Raw genomic sequence first — 23,071 nt, 5'->3', positions numbered from 1 at the left:
TGCCTTCAAGAGACATGTATGGATCCTGTGAAATCTGTCAGGAGAGAGATGTAGCAGTTCACAACAGTCTGAGGCCAGCCTGTGCCTTCCGAGCTGCATGTGACTCAGTAGAGTCAAGCATGGCTCTTGCACCAGAGCTGTACTGCAGATGTCAATGACTTCAGCTTTTTAACTGCAGAGGGAAATTAGGAACCATTAGGGATTGCTGAAACTAGTGCTGCCTTGTGGGATGCAGCTGTGTGCTCCCACCGAGGGGGAGTGGAATGCCCTGGAGCGCGAGCCGCGTGTTGCTGCCAAGGCAGCCATCGCACAGATTGCGCTCCCTCAGCTCGCCGAGGTGGGGAGGTCTTGGCAGGCTTCTCTGAAGTGTTAGCCAAGCTCTGCTTCCTAAGAGCTCAGCTGTCTGGCCCGTCCAAATGTGACACTGGATTCATGGAGTTGAAGCACTGCAGTTTCTGTGGCCGGTGGCACGGGCAGGAGTGACACACGGTGCCACCCTTCCGAACGCGCTCTGGCTTCCAGGCAGGGTAGGCATTAACAGCAAGTGCCCCTGCAGAGGAGGCTGGTGCTTCAATTCACACCAGTGGATCTAAAGCAAGAGGACCAGGCCTGCCTTGCCTCTGGCCCACATGATATTCATACAAACAGGACTGTAAAATTCTTCCAAACAGCACCTCTTGTCCATAGGACACTGCTCCTAAACAGCCCTGAGACAAACCCCCTGTGCATGCCCGGAGCCACCCTGGTCAGCTCTCACACAGAGGCTGTTCACAGGCATTTGCAGACCATTCTATTCTATATCTGTTTCATGTGGAAATTTGAATGATATCTTGACCATCATTTATTTCTCCTTGAAGGGGCCTTGATCCCAGAAAGGGTTGAGCGAACATCATGAAAATTGATTCTGGATATTGGCAAGGAAAATAAAAGCAAATATAAAGATACTTACAAAAGTACCTGACTTTTTATTATTTTTTTACCTAACCAGAAGCTGCTAAACAAGAAGTTTCCAGAAGACTCCAAAATATTAAGTCAAACTAATATGACTAAGCACCCTTACTTTGGTATTTATCTCAATTTCAAAATACTTCAATCACGTAGCACCTGAAAAGTAACCCAGCTATGAAACCCTGCCATACTGTGTAACTGCTCTTTGATGAAAATTACACCACACCTTATTAATCCCTTGCGGGGGCAGGGCGGGGGAAGAAAAAAAAGAAAGAAACCTCCTATAACTAAAGCCTGGAATGACTCGCAGCCAAACAGATGACACTTAAGCAAGTGTGCCTAAGTACAGTACACCTCACAGTTCATCTTGGGATTAGTCATACTCTTAAAAACTGTGTATTTTAAACTAGCATTTAATAGGTATGTCCACTACACATCTCCAGGATTAATCTTCTCAGAGACAAATTTCCCTGAATAGGCATCATGTTTTCCACAGCCTCATGACATTAATCAAGCATCACTCCCTGCAAACTCCATACCTCCCAAATACAAGCCAGGTTTGTGAGTCAGCTCCACACACTGTAATATGATCAAAGCAAGACAAGTATGGCACTTCAAAAGCTCACTTGCAGGAAATCTGACAGTAAAACCACCTAAAATAATTTTTCCAGATAGTAGATATAGTGAAAGCAATATGTAGTATCCTTGACTGATTTTGCTGAGTATGTTTCAACACTGAACAGAGCTCAGAACTGCAGGGTATTAAGCATCTGTTGAATACAAATTTTTTTCTGCACAGTATTCAAATATGCAACACTTAAACATGGCAAACATAGAAAACAGATTATAAACAACACTAAAATATTACCAAAACCATGTATCACTGATAGTAGTAGTTTATGCAAATGCAAGTTGTATTTACATTACATTCCATCATGAAGAAGATTCTTGCTCCCAAAGTGATATAACCAATATGTTTCAATTTTAATATGCAGTCTCAAAGGTTTAAGCTATTTTTTCTTTCTATTGATCTTGTCTGTTTCAATGCAAGGTTTCAACTTTCAAATGACTAAACTTGTGACTGAATGCTGAATATATTGTCCTTACCATTATGTTGCAGCACGTTACTTTTAGAAGTAGATTGGTGGTATGACTAAGAGAGCGGAGTTTGTTTTTCCATTCTCCAGTATATAGTGAAAATTCCCTTTCTGAGCAGTCATGCAAGGCAGCTTACACCAGTAATATCAGTGAAAAGCAAGATCAAAAGGTAAAGAAACAACTGTTCAGACTTAAAAAGCATAACAGTAATTTCAAACATACTTTTTAAACATGTAATTAATTCTGCTCACTGGCATGTTTTAAAAAGCTACAGTCATGCTTCCAGATTTTTACCTTCTCTAAGTGTATAAATTTAGGAACAATGAAAATTTACTTTCTTTTACAAAGGAAGTTTTCAAATTACTAAACCAATACAACAGATTTTAAAGGTTTGCAAAAGTTTGTTATACTTGCTATCAGGAGAAACAGTCAAGCTACCGCTGTTTTTTACTTTTGCTGAAAAATTGAACCATGATATTCACAATCTAGTTTCCTTTTCATAGGTAATTCCTAAGGACATTAGTCAGTTATTCAGTGTATGTAATTACTCTGTCAGCTCACTAGTTATTAAAGCAATCCAATAATGTTTTTCATACAGGCAAGTTTAATATTAATTGAACTCTTCTTGACCAAGCAAGCTGTGCAATGTAATAAAAGCTACCCTTTTCTTGTACCACAAGGCAGAGATCTGTCAGAGCCCACAGTTATTAAACATGACACCAGCTATAATTGCTTTATAGTATCACATGTATCCATGCACTGGGATAATCTCTCTGTGAGCTGGATCATATGAAATAGCTAAGGAATTTTCAGGTAGTTTCTGCATTAAGTGATCCTTTTGTATTTCAGCTGGCAATACTTTTTATGCTACAGCAGCTCACACAGCAGGATTTTTCCAATGGTGACAGTTTCTCAGTGACAGTACAACTCCCAGGAGAATGCTCAGCCTTGTGAAGGGCTCCAGGAAGGTGCCAGCAGCCCCAGCACTGTCCTGCTGCAATATCCAGATGCTGTGCTGGGGCTAGCAGGAACCTCCACCTCCTCCACAGAAATGGCCATGAGTATCACCAGGTTGGAAAAGGGTGTGGTGTCTAACCCATTTCATAAGAATAAGGAAATTTATTATAGCAAAATTCAAAATATGTCACAGAAGTCCAAATTCTATATAATTAGCCAGTAGTAATTAATTTTCAAGCCAGAGGTTCCTGCAGACACTTCACACAGTGGTTTAAGCTGCACTTACAGGATTGCACATTTTTCTTTTCTGTTGCTGGATCTGTGCTCCCTTCTGAAAATACTACACTAAAAATAAAACCTAAAAAAATGTTTCATAGTCCCTTTCCCTTTCAGCTATGCAAGTGTGTTCAGCTTTTTTTTCTTCTTCAGTTAGGGATTAATTTTCTGGGACACATATTTTTTGTTTTTAAAACCAAAAAGCAGAGGGGAAACATTAAGAGGAAATAGGAGTGACAGCCTACGGCTTCTTTCAGGGATTCTGTCTCTGAGACCTTTAAAAATGCAGAAAATGGATAAGAGTACATGGGTTCTTCCTTCCTGATATTTCCTTTATATTTTCCGTAAGCTGGGGTTTTGTCTTTAGCTGGTAAAAGTAAGCAACAGAGAAAGAAAAATGCAATCAATACAAAGACTACGATGTCTCTTTCCTGTCTTTTCAGGTGCTTTTCTTATTCCCTACATCCTCTTCTTAATCATTGCTGGAATGCCCCTGTTCTATATGGAATTAGCACTGGGACAGTATAACAGAGAAGGGGCTGCCACTGTTTGGAAAATCTGTCCAGTTTTCAAAGGTGAGTGTTCCTCTGCTCCCCTGAGGGTGCCACACATGTGTGATCACAAGCAACATAAAGATCTCTCATCTTTCACAGACAAGGTGGTGTTTGGCCCTTCCCCAACCCTTGAAGTCAGAAATCTATATTACCAAGGGTGAAACACAAAATGGGAAAAGCCACAGAAATCATCTTCAGGGTGATTGCTGGCTGAGTGTAAGAGAGGGCAACGAGCAGGAGCAGCTCAGGCCTGCCCTCCCTTTCCCCTGTGTACTGGGGATTGGGAGGAACTGGGAATCTCTAGGTGGTCCAAAGGCTGGAAATACCAAATCCCATCCAGGTTAGTTCAGCCCTGTCTTCCTCACTGACTAAAGTAACCACTACTCCACTCAGGGCATGGAGCTTTCTCTGCAGAAGCCAACATAGCCCAGTGGCTACAACAGTAAAATGGAGTTGTGAAGTTTGTGGGTTTGGCCACTAGACTTATAACAGCACAGGAGTTTTCTGTGGTATCTCTGTACCTCAGTTTTCCTGCCTGTGAAGTGGGAGCAATCATTGTAAAGTGTCTTTCAGATTTAGCAATGAAAAGCGCTTATTAAAATCTGAACATTATTACTACTGAGTGTTTACCACTAGGATTAACTCTCCTGAACATCACTGAACAAAAGGCTGTGGAGTGTTGTCTGTGCACAGCATCATTCTGCAAGGAAAAATAGGTTAGGTGCTTCAGGGTGTTTGGCTTTGATCAGGAAATGATCAACGTGTGACAGAAGCCATATGTATTCTGTACATGAAACAAGTTAAGGAGCCTCAAGAATTTTTAAGCATTGCTTGCCAGCAAAAAATATAAGTTCTTTTGTATGTATACCAGACTGTATCTAAAATCTTATGCAAAAGTCTTTTCAACACAGACATATCTGAAATTAAACCAGACAAGCTCAGCTGACCTTAGAAACTTAAAATTCAGATCATGTTCACCCTGGGACTGACAAAAGCTGAGGAGCTTAACAATAGCAATCCAAACTTGATGGATCCGCTGCTTGGATATAGGTTACACTGAGTAAATGTTAGTCTTCTTTCTCAAAATACAGCTTTCCTCTTTAAGCAGTCTAGTGCCACACAATAAGAAAAGTGGAGGGGTTTTTTCCTACCAGTCAAACACAAAATTCACAGCAAAATCAGTGATGTAACAAAAAATAAGTAAACGAGCTAATAAAATAATGTGCGTCAAAATTTTAAAATTAATTCATATAGATTTACCTAGCCTTTCTATAATCCTGTCATGGGAGATAAAATTCATCCCAGCACCCAGGAACCTGAATACCCTTGCTTAATAAAAATTCCTATTGGTATTATTTATATACCTTTGGATGACTATGAGGATTTTGAAAACCTAAATGCAAAAATTAGACCTTCAGAATCTCAAAGCATTTCAGCCAAATACCACTGTGCTCAGAGGTATTCTGTGTTGACTTCTGGATTGAAAAAGATTATGAGAAAGGAAAATAGAACTTATTTCATGTATATTCTTGTTGACATTCCAGCTGTGTTTTTAAGCTGACATTTTCAAGGTGGACTAAACATACATTACTGTTGATTTTTAAGTTCCTTATTACAAGAATATAGAATAGCTTAAGTTATTTGATTCTCAAATGTAATAAGCATTGAGACATTTACAACTCGGTATAAACTCAGCACTTTTAAAGTTTTGACTACAACCTCTGATAACATGCAAACAGATTTTACTGCTAGCACTCTTTTGAGTGTTTCTGAGACAACTCAAATCTCTCACTCAAAAGAAAAGTACACAGTCTACACAAATTCATAACAGCTTCTCTAAATGAACAGCACTATAGTTCTAATTTTAGATATGAATATTATTGCTATGAACTCTGAGCACTCTACCTCTAATGAGATGCTATCATAACACATGCAATTACAAATATACCCTGTAACCTTTGTAATACAGTCTGTTTTCATCTCTGCATTTTTTTTCAGGGTCTATTTTAGACTGTGGGTGGTGGCAGCATTACTTTTAAGAAAAGCTAGAAACATAAGAGCAAATTCATTCCTGAACATTCTTAAGATCACAGGGAAGAGCTATTTAAAACACATTTGATGCAGTATTTTTTAGTCTTGATATTAAACATCTCTTGTCTTCCTGGACTGGAGGAATTTCAGGAACACTTTTTTAAACAGCAATCATCTAATTTTAATATTTAATATATTATCCATAGTTAGTGTTTCAACATTCACATTAATACTTAAGAATTATTCTTTTGGGGGATTGCTCCCTCGTCTCCATTCTATTGATCATGGTGTATCACTAGAGTTTGAGTGTTCAAGTACTAGATTCATTTAAGCACCAAGGATTTGAAAATATTGTTTCATCTTTACTTTCACAGTTATTTCCCCATTGTTAGGGATGAGCAAACTGGTTTGCAGATTAAAAGCCTCCTGCAGAGCAAAGAGTAACTTTTATACATGCAGCACTCTTTGAACTGCCAACTCCTTCAGGGTCAGCATCTGTTCCTTATGCAAATTTTAAACCTGGATTAATACTCACAGCGTTTGCTACTTCCTTCCTTTATAAAGAAACAAGAAACCTTAATAATCTCCAACTGTTAGGCCTCCAAGGCAAAAAATTAAACTGAAGAAAGCTGGAAGTAAAGGCTTGCACCTAGTTGCTGTGGCAGTACCCACTGTGGCAGTGATGAGATTCATAAAATAACTGTACTCCCTACCTTTCATATGCAGCACACAAAATTTTGAGGGAGGATTCAGAGAACAAAGCTGCACACACAGTAAGAATGATTGAAGCCAAGGTGAAGCAAGTTTCCTGAACAATTCTGCCAACCAACTTTTATTGGGGTCCAACATTTGTATGAAAGCTTCCTCCCAAACTGTTGGAAAATGTCCATTTTCATCAGGAGAACATGCACTTCCTGGAGTGCTCTTGCTAAAGAGACCCTCCAGCCACACTTCATGATATGCAAAAATACAAAGCAAATGTTCAAAGTCAAAAGAGAATGCTTACACTCTGAATTCTGTAATCCTGGAGAGATAGTAAAAGGGGACACAGTTCAGCCCCAGCCTGACAGTCACCAAGTTTTACTGGTGTGCCCAAAACCACCTGGAGACCTCGGTGGAACAGCACAGGCTGTTTCATGCATGATTTGGAGCCACTTACATGCTGATGGAAGCCAATCTAGAGTAGTAATGGGAAAGAAACAAGAGAGGGATCAGTGTCTGTTCCAGACTAGTTCAGGGTGGGAACATGAGGCATAGGGAAACTTCATTCAAGTGTCAAGCTTTACTTTTCCAAGAGAAGTTGCCAAGGTCCCTGACGTCACAAAGATGAAGTGAATTTCACTCCTAACATGGGCTTGCAATCTTCTGCATTGGAAGCAAATCAGCAATGGAGTTGTACAAGGACAAATTTTGACATTGCACTGCTTAATTTCTTTTTCTGACAAACAACTGGATTTGATAAAAGCCAGTCATTTTCCAGAACCATTTCTGTAATTTTTTGTTTAGAGGTCAGGTACATTGTGTCCGCATATGTGTATGCAAATGTCAAAAATTCCTTTTTATTGGTGTGAAGACCTAAAACGAATTTGCAATCATGTATCATTGAGTTTAACTCGTGTTTGTGTATACTGTTGCATGTCAAATGCAATGTATAATCGAGTTTTCCTTTGTCTTTAGGTGTAGGCTATGCAGTGATACTCATAGCTCTTTACGTGGGTTTCTACTACAACGTTATCATAGCTTGGTCTCTTTATTACCTATTCTCATCATTCACATTTGAGCTCCCCTGGACAAACTGCCACAACAGCTGGAACAGCCCAAACTGTACAGATCCAAAACTCTTCAATGCATCAGTGCTTGGCAATGGTACTAAATACTCCAAGTACAAGCTCACTCCTGCAGCTGAATTTTATGAGTAAGTGTTGATGTGACTTCGCTATTTATTCAAAAGTCTGTGTCTAAGGGAGTTTCCTCTTGAAGGTAAAATAGTTTTTATCCATCCTCTAGAGCAAACATCAGAAGACTAAGGTTAAAATGGAGCTGTAATGTTGGTCTGTATGCCTGGGTGGCTGACTTTTGCCTCTGTGGTCTTTGGTTTCTCCTGTACTAATGCAGTGCTTTCTACTGGGCAAAATGGAATTGGACCTGACACAAATGTTCTCTGCGTGCCACTTTTGCTTGCACCAGCTTTGCTAGGGCAAGGAAACACAGCAATATTCTGACAGAGGTGACTGTATGCCAAACTGAGATGAGTTTAAGGCTTTACAATAACCATTTGTTCACAGATTTGGGGTGTTTCTCTACTCACAAAATTTCAGAGCAAGAGCAGACCTCTGTTCCACTGCTTCAATGGTTCAATGAAGTGAGATAAAACACTGAGCAGGAGGAAAGAGCCAGGTTACAGAAAGACAGGCTTTTACCAATGCCTAAGCAAAAGAGTATTCTGCAACCTGGGCTGAGACAGACAAAGGCAGGATTAAATCAAACAGCTGTAATCAAACCCCAAAAGGTATATAAATTAACAACTTAACTATTAAACCAATCTCTGTATAAATATTTTCATTATGGACTTATAGGGGAAAATGGGATTTGATTAGGAGAAAAGGGATGAGCATCAAGCTATTGAATCAGCTGTTGAATTAATCTGAATAATGAATCAATTAATATTTCTGTGTTTGGAGAAGAAAGATATTAGGGCACACACCTGTCAAGCAGTTAGTCCAACCTTGTAGAAACAAAGGGAAAACACTGTTTCCATAAATAACTGGTATGGATCTTGGGGTCTCTGTTTATAGCTCTTTAACATTTGTGGCCGTTGTTTCTTCTCTGAAGACAGCACAGTGAAAGATCAGTAGTGATACACAAACTGCTGGCAGGGGTTTGGGTAAACGAAACTCAGTGCTTTGAAAACAAGATGGGGGCTTGAGTTCAAAGGAGCTTACTGAAATGGCAAATAGTGACAGCTGTGAAATCTACTGCCCTTACAATAAAAAGCTTAAGTCTCAGTAAAGTAAAATGCAATTCCTACCTTCTTGCTTTGCCTTTTTATTATTTAAAATGGTTCTCAGCATCTTCTGCTATCACATCCTGCTTGGGTAATGATTTTGACTTTGTAGTGGGTGAGGCTGTGGTAGAATCAATTCATGATGTTTTGATTTAGTTCCACTGATCTAGGGAACAGCCCAATTAATGATTGTCTGTACACTGAAACTTGAAATAATATGGTCCTTTCCTCATCATAAGTAAGATTCAAGGTGCAGTGTTCAGAAGGTAAGAACAGAAAGAGAATTTGACATTTCATTATGCTTTAATCCCTGAATTTTGCAGCTGTAATTAGGTCACTAGGCCCGGTACTTATTAATGACTAGATTACATTGCAAAAATGAGAAGGGTAACCACTTTACTAAAACACTCTGTAACATCTGTGTTCCCAGCTGTAAAAACAGGGAATCACAAGGGGCATTATATTCACTTATCCAGTATTTGGATGAGCTCATCAGGTCCAGCTGTACAGCTCAGGTGTCAGCCCAAACTTGTACAAAGTCTCAGTGTGCTCAGATCCAACCTATAAATGAAATCAGAAAACAGCTTCTTTCCTGTATCAAATAACCCAGTTCATGATCATGGTGTTCCTACAACAAGGAGAGTTGAATCTTTTGATTATAAAGTTTCATATTTTGTGCCAGAGGAAGGAAAGGAAAGGGGGAGTGATACAGCTTAAACTTGGTTCTCTAGGTTGTATAGTTACATCAGAACACTCACACACAAAGTCTTGGCCTTGGTGGGCAGGCTGAGGGGGAGGCAGGGAGACCAGAAGCACCAAACATTTATCTTGCAGTTGGAGAGTGACTGAAAAGAGGTACTGCCCAGACAGGAATCAAGCAGAGAGCTGGTATGATTATTCTGAAAAGACACAGACACTTCTTTTTGGGACATAATTCCTTCACACTAAGCTGGCCTGACCAAGAATTTAGGGCTGATTATTTCCTAAAGCCCTGTGGCTGCCAGAGCTGGAATACCAGCACAGGAATAAACTGTAGGAGGAAGTGGGAGTGCTGTGATGTGACAGTTCATCAAATATACAAGAAAGGTACCTCAAATTCAGCAGAAATATGCTGGTTGTCACTATTTATATTGAGTGAGAAAAGGGAAATCTTGCAATCTAGGCCAAATCTATCAGCTGTCCAGTATCTGGCCAGGAGGAAAAGCAGAGAGAAACCTCTAAGTCTCAGACTTGGAAGAAATCATTCCAAGCTGCAAATTCCATGCCAAGGCAATGACAGGAGAACCTTGAAGAACATATTTGGCTTTTGTTTTCAAGCCTCAAGAGCTGGGCAGAACTTGAGGCTGTAGTGCTTCTACACTAAGGCCTTCTAGACTTTCATTTTACTAAGTCTGGTTTCAATTGTAGAGGCTTAATTCAGGCCAAGGCACCACTGATGTCCTGGGGACAGCTTCTTACAACAGGAAGGAACAGGACCTCTACAATACTTCATTAGAGATGCTTAAAATCAACTATAAAGTATTTGTACACTGTAAACTTGGCAAACCAAGCTAAAATCCAATATCAACTAGTGCCTTTCTGGTAAGTAATAGCCAGTAATATTCCAGTTAGGAATAAAATATCAACTCCACATTTCTTTAGGGATACACATTACTTTAATTCCTTCCCTCTTCAGAGGTTTGGAATGAAACACAGAAAATGGAAAGAACCTTCAATCCTTTCCACACATTAAAATAATTCAAGATAAACCTTTCTATTTTTTTGGAAGAACAGAAGTACATCACAAATAAAGTTCCCCTAGCTAGTCCATATTGCTCCTATTTTAACACTTTATCTGAACCCAGGCATACTTTATATTTGTTGTCTCCATTCTTGTGTCCGCAAAAAGTCTGTTACCATCCTGCTTTCATTGATGTTGAAAATTAAAAATAACAGTTTGGAGGAACAAAAGCACTATTCTTCTCACAAGGTACTGTGCCTGCAAAAAAAATCACAATGTGTTGTCGAAAAAAATCTTGGCAATTTTTTTTAGAAAAAACAGTGAAAATGTCAACAAACATTGGGATTCTACCAGTACTTTTTCTCAGGGCTGTAAATCCATTCTTTCTGCATGAGAAATTTTACAGGGAAATTTTCATGCCAGATTCAGTAAAGGAAATTCACAGAATTCACAAGTCTGCCCAGCTGTGAACAATTGCAAAAACCTACCTAAGAACAAGGAATAAAACCAAGATTCACTCACAGCAGTTTACATTTGTCATATTTATGAACACCCTGATTATGAAATTTATGAGAAGAGTGTGAACCATGCACACCCTGAGAAAAAACCCTCACCTTGTATAATAAATATTACTTTTCTAGACCAATAGTTTTGTGCTTTAAAGTACAAGTCTTCACTGGAAATGCCACCCCAGGCAAAGGCTCCAATGGCTCAGTATGGCAGCAAATGGAGTTATCAATGCTGTGGATCCCAATGATGCAGGAACCTCTCCCCATTAAACGATTGGGAAGCAACTTCTCCCAAAAGAGAAAACACCACTCCAAAAGTTAGCACAAGCAATTCTGCCTATAAATGCATATAAAAACTTAATCAGGCAACAAGAACTAATGAGAGTGGATAGCCCTGTATTCTGCTAATCAGATCTGGTCTTTCAGCTCTTTTGAAACTAAATTTTGGAGAGTTGTGAATGTGCTGAAGTGTAGTACAGTAGCAAAGGAGGTCAGGATTACTAGGTTAGTGCGAGAATAAAGTTTTCAGTGCATTGAGATAAACATTCTCTCTATTATCGTGATTCAGAAAGAAATTTCACCTGCCATGGGGCAGCCCCAGATGTACAGACAGGCAGGGAATGAGATCCTGGAAAGCAGTGCCAAGAAAAGGGTCCTGGTCCATGGCAAGTTGGACAGGAGTCAGCAGGGCCCTGGCAGCCAGAGGGAGATCCCTGTCCTGGGGGGCATCAGGACATCAGGAGGCCAGCTGGGGACAGAAGGGGATTGTCCTGCTCTGCTCTGGGGTGGGCTCACCTCGAGTGCTGGGGGCAGTTTTGGGCACCACAATATAAAAAAGATATTAGGATGTTATAGAGTGTCTAAAGGAATGCTATTGAGATGATGAAGAGCCTTGAGGGGAAGCTGTGTGAGGAACAGCTGAGGTCACTTGGTCTGTCCAGCCTGGAGCAGAGGAGCCTGAGGGGAGACCTCAGTGCAGTTACAGCTTCCTTGAGAGGGGAAGAGGAGAGACAGGCACTGATCTCTCTTTGTGGTGACAGTGACAGGAGCCAAGGAAGTGGCCTGAAGTTGTGTCAGGGGAGGTTAATGTCAGATATCAGGAAAAGGTTCTTCACCCAGAGGGTGACTGGCCACTGGAAGAGGCTCCCCAAGGAACTGGTCACAACCCCAAACCTGACAGCGTTCAAGAAGTGTTTGGATAATGCTCTCAGGCATGGGAGATGTGGACATTTCTTAGAGATGTCCTATGCAGATGTAACAGTTGTATTCAACCATCCTTGAGGGTCCCTTCCAACTTGGTCTATTCTGTGATTGTACAACTAATAACTTCTGATAAGCCAGCCAGGGTGCCACTGGTAAATCATTCAATTCCCAAAATCTAACTTGCAGTCCATGACACAGCTCCATTCTCCAACACAAGAGGGAGCTGAAATATCTAGAGAAAAACCCAGATGCTGCTGCATCCCCCTGGCATCCCCCTGGATTGTGCCCAGCACTCCAGGGTGGGGTGAGGCACACAGGACACAAGCACTGCCCCTCAGCTGGCTCAGCTGCTCTGTAGGACAGCACTGTCCCAGAGCCAGGACATCCTTCAGCATTGCAGCTGTGCCTACTCAGAGCTCTTTACAAAGCACCCAGAGACACCCAAGCAGCTCAGACAGCAGCCTGGGTATGGCAGAGCTGCCCTGTGGCACTTCATGTGGAGCCACCCTGCTCTCTCTGCCCTGCACCCCCAGCCCAGAGCTGCAGGCACCCTGGTGCCCAGCCTGCATGCAGCCAGCTCAGCCCTACAGGTTTTGTACCACAAGCTCTGCCTCACCTCTCTGTGTGGACACAAACTGCTGTGAAAACCGCAGCTGAATGTAAGCTGAATATAAGTGGTGCTATTCGTGAAATGAAAATACCTGGAGCCTGGCAAACTCTGCCAAAAGGCTTCTACCCACATCATGCAGATAGCCTAACCTTCCACAGGTAAAGGAAAACCACATTTCATGCTCTGAAGGAAACTGGCAGCAATGATGACTGAACTGGACCTACCCAAATATATAGCACAGAAGATGCATGTAGAAGAGCTTTCTAATTGACCACAATTATCATGCTTCAAATTGCCTTCTAAATTGCGTATGCAATTTAATTTCTATAGATTGCACATTGTATACACTGACAGTTCTTTCAGTATCTTCAGTCTGCAATTTGCATTAAGTTTTAAATCATAAAAACATAGTCTAACTACCAGAATAGGGAATATAGCTTGGGACACCTGATCCATTTTGCTGATTCTTAGTTTATGCAAGGTGTTTGGGTTTGATCTCACAAATAAGACTACTAAATTTTAGAAGTACTTAGATGTTCCTAGAAATAATTAATATGTTAACTAACAAATACTTTTATTAGTTAACATACTAATTTACTGACAAGTGATGACATTTTTGAATTCTGAATTAATCTGATGCAACACATCTAAAATTTAGATAAGTGACAGCCTTCTATTGACGACATCAAATTTAAGCAAGTAACTTTTACCTCCAATAAAAAGAGAAAGAATGAGCTTATAGAGCTGGGTAAACATATTTGGAGTGAAAATTAAAATAATGATGGATTTTGGGTTGAAAAAAGAGGCCTACTCCAAGACCTTAAACTTGATCTATTTATGCAAAATTTTCCAAATTTCTAAAAGACAATCACATAAATCTGTCCAGGGATGAATCAATCTCCCTAGAAAGTCTGACAAAAACATCCCAGAGAATTCTACACCTAAAACTCTTAAATCCTGTTTTCTGGCTATAGCTTAAAGGTGTTGGAGTGAAAATGATAGAGTAATTTTCAGATCACAACCCAAGGCATTTCTTTATTTCCTGGTTTGGTTCCCTGTTTATGTGCAAATATTCACCACTTCCATAATAAATGTTCTGAATTGCTCAGAGTAGAGACAAAACACACATTTATAATAAACCTTATTTTGCAGATGGGAAAGCCAAGACACAGAGAAGAATTTATTGGTTCCAACATTTCTGTTATTAAAACTATGGCTGGGTCCTTCATTTACTGAGTCCTACTGAGCAGCTGCCCCCACCTCCTCAATAATTTGTTCTCAGTAGGGTTTATGGGTGAGCACCAAGCAGCTGAGCTGCCTGTTGGCTGTTCAGGGTCTGATGCCAAATTTAAGGAGACCCAAGTGCTGCACAAAGACTAAACAGAGTCTGTGGTACTAACAAACAAATCGCTTTTTGCAGATTTCAGTGGAGGTGAATGATTTCCCTTTAGCTGAATGCAGTGTGGAAGTAAGGCAGGAACTGTGCCAGAGTTCTTGGGTGACTAGAAGAGAGCACGGGCAAGGAGAGAATGAGAAGGAATTTCCTTTGAGAGGAACCAAATGTCTGAATGCAGCTTCAAGCTGAGAGCCCTTCACATTCCTGCCCCTGCTGCAGATAGGTGGAGAGACTCTGGGAACCTGGATGTACAATCTCAAAGTCACTGCAAATGTAATTTACACTCCCTTACATGGGATGCAGTCTTAGGATAAACCAAGATCCTCTGCACAAATCCCTAATCCCTAGTGCATGTAGTTCGATTCTTGGTGCTGTTTTAATTAAATATTTCTAGAGCTTGGACTAGAATATTAGAAAGCTTAAACAATTTATTTGTTTCTCTTGCATTTTGTCCAGCCTAATAAAATAGATCCCTATTCTTCTGTCAGCTCCATCTGTTAATGTTTGCTCTCAGCCTTCTCCCCATAATACTAATTTCTCATTTTTGCATGTATTTCTCATCTAGTTTCATTCTTTCCTCAATAACAATCTGCAAGCAAAACACTAATTCTAGTTGTCTTACTACCAATGGTTTTTCCTTTCTTTTTGACTCATTTGAATTCTGAGAACTGAATTCTCAATTGAATTCTGAGAATCTTGTTAGCAGAATTGGACAAACATCACTCTATTTATGAAGCAAGGATTGCTTTCAGAGACTTTTACTTAAGACATGCTTTGGACATAGTTTGAAGGAATTGACAGAGAACAGAGGCTTCACAAAGCACCTCCACTGACTGCCAGTGATGCCACTGGGCCTTCTACTGCTGCCATCCCCATTCCTGCTGCCATTCCCATTCCTGCTGCCCACAGCATGAAAGGTGCAAAAGCCTTTTCCCCCAGTGACTCGACTTTCTTTCTGTATATCTGGCGTGTAGGCGAGGAGTTCTGCACCTGCACGAGAGCCGTGGAATCCATGACCTTGGCTTGCCTCGCTGGCAGCTCTCCCTCTGCCTCTTGGTGGTGGTAATCATTCTTTTCTTTAGTCTGTGGAAAGGCGTGAAGACTTCAGGAAAGGTAGAGCTAATATTCTCCTTCTGTCTTGACTACATTCTTTTTCTACTTTAAGTCTCCTAATTTTAGAAAGCAAGAAAATAAATCACAAATTTTGAGGCATCCTCAGGGACCAAGCTATCATATTTCTTGTGTGTTATTCCAACAGAAAATTTTATAAATGTATTATTTTCAATTCAACATTGGTGGTTTCATCCACAAAATATTTTTAAATAAACAAAATTGTCTTAAATATGCATCTTCTTCTTAGCCAAATGTACTAATATTTCAATGGTATAAGAAGCTTTGGTTTTATTACATAAAATGCCATGTCAAAAGAAATATCTGATAAGTTATTTGAAATCACTCTTTGACATCCCTCACAAAATATCACAACAGAAATTCTAGAGTTGGATACACCTGAGAGCTTTTTGTATATTTTCATGAAAGCATCACTTAACATCAGGCAATGACTGCACTTTTAGCAAATAACATAGAAATGAGGAGTAATCAGCAGCCTAACACACACTGACTCTCTCTTCTGTTTGTCAAAACTGTCTCCTACTGGAATCTGTAAACTTACATATGAAAAGATTCATGACAGGTAACAGCATTTGCCCTCACGTCCTAAAAAGAGCTTCTCCATTGAACTGAATGGACTAAACCAAGAAAATGCCAGCTGTACTTATTACATATTCTTAAATCTTCTATAACAGCTGATTAACCTTTGGGATCTCTGTTGTCTGCAGGTTGTTTGGATAACAGCCACTTTGCCTTATGTTGTATTATTTGTCTTATTAATACATGGAATAACCCTGCCTGGTGCATACAATGGAATAAATGCATATCTGCATATAGATTTCAGAAGATTAAAAGAAGCCACAGTAAGTGTATTCTTTTGTTCTCATTCCCTAATTAATAAACCTGTTACCCTTGTTATTGAAACTGAAAAAATTACAATTAACCTGAAAATAAGCAGCCATGCTTCTGCTTCTGCCTAAGCACTAGTGCCCTTTCTCTGACAGTTTAACTTTCCAATACTCCAAAACAGGACTATCTCACTCTGAACCCAAACAATTCAGATCACAAAACACCTCTGTAAAGGCACTTACCGGTGTGGCAGTCCTCTAAAAAAGTCCATGCTTTGACTGTTCACTCCCTTCCTTTCCACTAGGCCAAATATAAAAGTGTAGCACTAAACTCCCAATGCAGAGGGAGCTTATAAGCTGCTGAGATCTGTTAGAAAGTTGCTGCTGAATAGATATATTAGATCTGATTTTGTAGAGATGGATGAACGATGAAATCTGGTGCTTTTCATAGTTCTTTCAGAGATTTTAGCAAATTTAATCAAACTTTGAAGATCTCATTTTGAGAAATGTTGAGTATTATTCACACCACTGACTTCACTACTTCTGTTGAAGATTTTAATTTCAAATCTCTGTGTAACAACAGAAGAGGGTTAACCAAGGCTATTTTCAGGTTTCTGGTTCAGAGAACCAGGATTGTGGCATTGCTCCTGACTGGATAAATGGATATTGGTAGGAGGGACACTTAAGAAAATATTATACTTTTAAAATGTTTTCCCTGGTGGACAATCCTTAAAATTATCAAGCTGCATCTAAACTGAAATGTAATGACTATCACAAAAATAACTTTTTATCCAACTAAGTGAGAAAGCTGAGAGATAAATCTGCATGGTTCTGTTCACAGCACATCAGTCACGCTTCAGCTCTTGAACCAAGAAATATCATGTAGAGTGCAGTAACAGTCACACAAAGGAAGCTCTAGTATGGGAAAGAAAATGTCCTATAACTCTTGACCCATTAACTATTTTTAGATTTCTGGTTGTACATTCCAAAGTAACTTGGAACAAGAGCTGTTGGAAGTGTATTTCTGTCACTCGGGAGAAAAGCCCTGCAATAATTTCAGTGCTGGGTGAAATCTCAGAAGTCCCTGTCCCTCTGCACAGCCCACCAGGGCAGCAGTGTGTGTGTGCTCTGAGGACTTCTCCCCTGCTCCTGCTGCCCCCTCCCCACCTCAGGTGAGGCCATTCCAGACCAGGGCCATGCTGATGTGACACACTCCCCTTGGCATGAGTGCCAGTTGTTTTCCAAAAGCCCTTGCCTTGCTTTTCCCCCACTGTATCCTTGTGGCTGAACTGACCCTGGCACTGTTGGTGTTCTTGTGCAGGTGTGGATTGATGCAGCTACTCAGATATTTTACTCCTTAGGAGCTGGGTTTGGTGTTTTAATTGCATTTGCCAGTTACAATAAGTTTGACAACAACTGCTACAGGTAAGAGCCTATTCTTCCATTTCTGCTACAAAACTATTTTATTTTACTCTGACTGCAGATGAAAGAAGTTTTATCCTTTTATCTTCAGTCATATATTAATGATGGTGAGTTTTGTGTAGGCATAGTAACTAACCCAAATCTTGAAATACTGGCTTCCTGAGTGAAATTTTAGCAACAGGAACCTGCCAAGATATCTGCTGCTCTCCAAAGCAGAATGGGATTAGGTTTGGACTTTAGACAGCTGTGTAAACTGTGCTGGTGTTTGCCTTTCAAAAGTACCATTAAGTGCAACAGTGAACACAGGATGAAATCTTATTGGTGCAGGAACAAAAAGCAGAAAGATTCCAGCTTCCAGAAGTGTTTCTGTGCTTTGGGATTATATTTCTGATATTTTACATTGCACTCCAGTTTAGGAATGCATTTTAAATCAAATCAGTTTTTAAGTGTTTTGCTGAATCACCACCATGGAAATTCAACCAGAATCACTCTGCACCTTCTGAGAAATTCCAACATTTAGATGTTTTGTTAACATTAAATTTTGGAATAAAAACAAGCATCACTTTTCCAATGAAATATAAATTCAGAAAGTATATATATTATAAATGCTTTGTGAACTGAAGGATGGGGGAAAAATGTTGAAGAAAATCCCTATCTAGTTCTTGAAGTTTTTTCTCACTGGGCTGTTCTTCTCTCCATGTTTAGGGATGCTTTGTTGACTAGCACCATTAACTGTGTCACAAGCTTCATCTCAGGATTTGCAATTTTCTCCATATTGGGCTACATGGCTCATGAGCACAAAGTCAAAATTGAGGATGTAGCTACTGAAGGTAGGAAGTTAATTCTATATTCATTTTAACCCTTCTCCCCCACCATTTCTCTGCAAACGTGTTTATATTTGTTTGCAACAAGTGTATAAAAACCTCATGGAAGTAAACTGAATTAACTTACTTGGAACTAGAACTCTGTGTTTAAATCTGTTGTTGAAATGTGAACTCTAAATGGTATTGATTCACCTCACCTGTGCTGAATTGAAGTTCCCCAGATCTTGCCTCCACAGGTTTTTTTACATTCAAGAAACAGGTGTTAACCACTGGACAGATTCTTACAAAAATATTGCTGTTCAGTGCCCCAGGTGACTGGCTGTGATGGTTCTGCTAAGCTCAGCTCAGTAATCCTTTCCCTGGCAACTGGTCACCCGCAGTCTCAGCTCCTGCTCCTCTCACCACATCCACGAGTTCTCTTGCCATCATTCCTTCTCCACTTCATAGCTGAAAAATAACTAGTAAGATTGCAAATCCAATAAAATAGTATTCAAAGTGGAAAACAATGGGATAAGACTTTTTTTTTTTCATACCAAACTGTCATGAGTAAATAAATAAAGCATTTTAGATATATTTTGGTATAATGCAAATTTTGTTTTAACAATACTCAGAGTTTGACAAGGACTGAAACGAAAGTCAACTTAGTCATGATTTATTTTATTAAAATCAGCACTTTTGTGGAGATAAGAAACATAATAAAGTGACACCTCTTTTTTCCCTTTTCTCTTCCAGGAGCTGGTTTAGTTTTCATCCTGTACCCAGAGGCAATTTCAACTCTTTCAGGATCTACATTTTGGGCTGTGGTGTTCTTCATCATGCTCCTTACACTTGGCATCGACAGTTCTGTGAGTATTTTTCCTTCTAGCCTTGACATTGTTCTTTTCCTGTCATATTTTGTAACTAAAGAGGCATTTGCGTTTAGCAGGAGGTTACATTTCAAGCAAACATTCTGTACATTTCCTAAATCTGTTTCCACAGTCATAGACAACATAGCAATACTTGCTGTATTATAAAGACTCTCTCCATCATTAAGAGGTTTAGGAAAAGATTAAATCTTTGACAAGTCAGTAAATATTTACTCCCTGCTACTTTTTTATGACTTTACAGAGGGGCTGTTCAGTTATTACTATTTAAAGGTCCAACAACACTACTATGAACTATTACTGCTATGAACCTGCAAAAAGGTTCTGGAGCCCTGCTTGCAAAACACAAGTAAGACTTTGAGTAGCGTGGTTTCTAGAAGCACTTATTTTATGTGCTGAAATCCATTAATCTGCTCTAGACAGACAATACCTGTAGCTACTCCCATTGTATTTCTACAAGCCATGATACAGAGTTTCCTGTAAATTTAATCACAATTTTAAAGTCATGCCAGAATATTTCCATAGTGGTTTCATTTTCCTATAATCTTACTGTAAAATGTCTGGTCTAACAAGTGTATTTGCTCTTTAATATCTTACAGCATGATATTCAGGATCACAGAAACTTCATCCCAGAAAATATTCCAAATCCCCAGACAATTTTTGTACTGTTTTTTTCTACCAAACAGGTCTCAAGACATCCTGTTATATTTAGCTTAAAGGTTGATAAATTTCTGGAGAACCAAATAAGGTCTTTAAGGAATACTGAATCATGGACAAACTTTCATCCTCTTTTGTAGGGTAGGGGTTTCTTACTATTCCAAAGCATGGAATTCTCTTTTGAAGTTCAGAATGTATGAAGATCCAGGAATTTCTTGCTGGAAATGGTAAAGCACTGTTTCCATTGCTTACAACTTCAGGAAAATTCAATCATTTTCAAGGACAAGAAAAGGAAAGAATGACTTGACATGGAGAAGAGCAAACATGAAAAGGAACAAAAAAAAGGGGTTGCAGCAGGAAGCTTTGATAATCATTGGCAAATATCTGAATGAGATCTTGTGGAGTGAGGGCTGAACTGTAAAGGTCAGATTCAGGTCTAAGTATTTCCAAAGTGTTTGGATTTTTGGATTCCAGCTGAGCTCCAATGAAGTTTGTCTATATAGAATAAGATCTGCATCCTTAAACAAAAGTTTGAGGGAAGATTAGATCTGGGAATATAGCTTGGCGATTTTTCAACTGTAAACAAATATAAAGGATTGAAGTGAAGGGTTTAACACAATGAAAAGACATGAATGATCAGTAGGAAAGGGACAGAACGAAGTGGAAGAAAATTTATGCTCAGAAGTGTCTAGATTCTAAACAGTTAATTTTGCAAGAGCAGTAAATGTAGGGCAATGTAAAGAAACATGGAAGTGACAAAGATACTTTAGATTACAGAACATCCTTTTCCTACAAATAGAGAAAAGTTTTTCTGCTGGAGCTAATTAAAATACAGTGAACTAGTGAACTGTGCCCAAGTTTAGTTCTTTCCTTCTACAAGGGGAAGGATTTACTGGTTCAAGATTTATCATGATTTCCCAAAGAAAATTCAAGTCCTGAAGTACTTTTTATATTGGTAATTCTCTGTTACTGATTTCAACCAGGAATATTTTAATCAAAGGCATGGAAAGGGACAGGCTGTGCCAGCACCTGCTAACTGCTATTGTATTGCACCAGGCACTTCAGGTCTTGCCATGGTCTTTTAGCATCACAAATAATCATAGAATTAAGCCTCTCCAAAATATTAAATAAATTTGTTTACTACAATAAATGATTGAAATTAATTTTCATAGCTTTTTGTTGGAGTTTGGGGGAAGAATACTTTCATTAATGGAAAGAAATTAAAAGTCATAACCACATACATAATCTAGCAATTTAAATGAAAATTTGGGAAGCACCTTTCCTGTATTGCAAAACAATAGCTAATGTTCCTCATTAACTTCTAGAAAGCAAAGTAAAATTCTTTCATGATGTGAACAAAAAAATTACATCAGGCTTCCTTTGTAGTAATTCTTCCATGTCTGTAAAGATTTTTGTCAAAATGGACTTTGTTAATCAATGGCTAATGTGAATCTTTGTTCAGTATATTTCCTTTAGGTGCTTGTTGTGCCTGTTTTTATTTAAGAAATATCTTGAAGAGCTTAACTACTTAAGCTAGCAGCTTTTCGCCCAGAGTATATTCAAATATATTTTTTTTCCCTAAAATACTGTCTACTTATGGTTCTGTTGAGTCAGCTAAGAGTCCTCAGAAGATACAGCTATGGAGGTGACAACCTCCCCTCTCGATGTCCAATTCCCTGACCCAGTCCTTTGCCAGAAGAAAATAAATCTGTGTATCACTACAGCTGAAATATCAGAAACCACAGAGTGCTTGGGTATTAATTACACAATCTGCTTTGCATTCTTCAATCTGTATTTCCGACAGCCACTAGAGTTTAACCAGAGTTTTTGCCTTCCCCTTCTCAGATGGGTGGGATGGAAGCTGTCATCACTGGCCTGGCAGATGATTTCCACCTTCTGAAGCAGCACAGAAAGCTCTTCACCTTTGGTGTTTCTTTTGGCACTTTCCTACTTGCTCTTTTTTGCATTACCAATGTAAGTACAACAAAAGTTTCCATCAAAAAATTACCTAAAAAACGCCATTAACCTTGTCAGATGAAACATGGATAGGTTCAGATGACTATTTTATTATAAATTTTTGTTCTTCTGTTCAGTGCATCACTTTTAATCTAACATATATGAAGCTTCTCTGGCTTTTGGCACAAGATTATTTGCTATCAACCAAGCCTATAAGTCTTTGTTCCAAACAACTGTCTGTGCTACTGCTGGGTTTATTTGGTTCTGTGTGCTTTCTTTTGCATTTGTTTGGGTTTGTTTTGGTTTGTTTTTTTTTTTTTTTTTTTTGTTTGGTTTGGATTTGGATTTTTTAGTCATATTAATGGAATTCTGCAGAGTGCTTATTCCTCTGTGATGAACTAAGAATTTCAAGTGACCAGACCATCTGGCTGTTCTCTTCTTGATGCAGTAAAAGGCACTCACTTCTTATGGAGGGAGTGTAGAGTAATGACCTCCTCTCCCCACCTTGTTTCTTCATGTTCCTTCATGTACATGTACAGATCTTGACATCTTTCACTGTTAACACCACATAAAGCACAAAGAAAACTTATCCTGAATATTTAGTAGCCTGTATTTATCACTATAATCAGACTGAATGTTTTGCCTCATCTGGCTTTTTACAACTAATTAAGGAATGAAAATCACTGTGTTCTAGGCAGGAGATAATTTTCTCTTTTTTTGACCATAAAAAAGACAAAGAGAGACCTGTTAATAAAGATGCCAAAACTCTCAGAAAACAACTGAAACTTTAAGAAGCCACCATGAAAGCAGATGTGCTGAACCTCTCTCCATCCCTAGAAAAGGTTTCCACGTCTATTATTAAGATTATTGAAATGGCATAAGTTTACAAATAGCAAAGTTCTTTTTACATTAAAATACCCCAATATTTTTGCTCCAGCTTCCTCAAACTGAGAAATATTTGAGACTCTAAAAATAGATATATAATTTTAAATAACTATCCTTTTAATACTATACAATTTCTATTGACACCTAAAAACTGAATATGCTCCTGTTTATTTGAAGTTGCAACTGGAATAAAATCTCCT

General features: G+C 39.1%; 1 protein-coding gene across 1 annotated transcript in view; it reads left to right on the top strand.

Moving 5' to 3' along the window:
• The window catches only part of SLC6A2 (solute carrier family 6 member 2), a 57,643-nt gene that overhangs the window by 17,516 nt on the left and 17,056 nt on the right, over positions 1–23,071 (top strand). The window contains exons 2-9 of the mRNA XM_064386657.1: positions 3,723–3,854; positions 7,542–7,779; positions 15,281–15,419; positions 16,145–16,279; positions 17,586–17,689; positions 18,392–18,516; positions 19,243–19,355; positions 21,876–22,004. Of these exons, the coding sequence (XP_064242727.1) occupies positions 3,723–3,854; positions 7,542–7,779; positions 15,281–15,419; positions 16,145–16,279; positions 17,586–17,689; positions 18,392–18,516; positions 19,243–19,355; positions 21,876–22,004 (1,115 nt within the window). The remainder of the gene's footprint in view (positions 1–3,722; positions 3,855–7,541; positions 7,780–15,280; positions 15,420–16,144; positions 16,280–17,585; positions 17,690–18,391; positions 18,517–19,242; positions 19,356–21,875; positions 22,005–23,071) is intronic.

Source organism: Passer domesticus, chromosome 12, assembly GCF_036417665.1.
Source record: "Passer domesticus isolate bPasDom1 chromosome 12, bPasDom1.hap1, whole genome shotgun sequence".
NCBI lineage: Eukaryota > Metazoa > Chordata > Aves > Passeriformes > Passeridae > Passer > Passer domesticus.
Note: the sequence above shows the minus strand (reverse complement) of the source record. Positions and strands in the feature narration are given on the sequence as shown.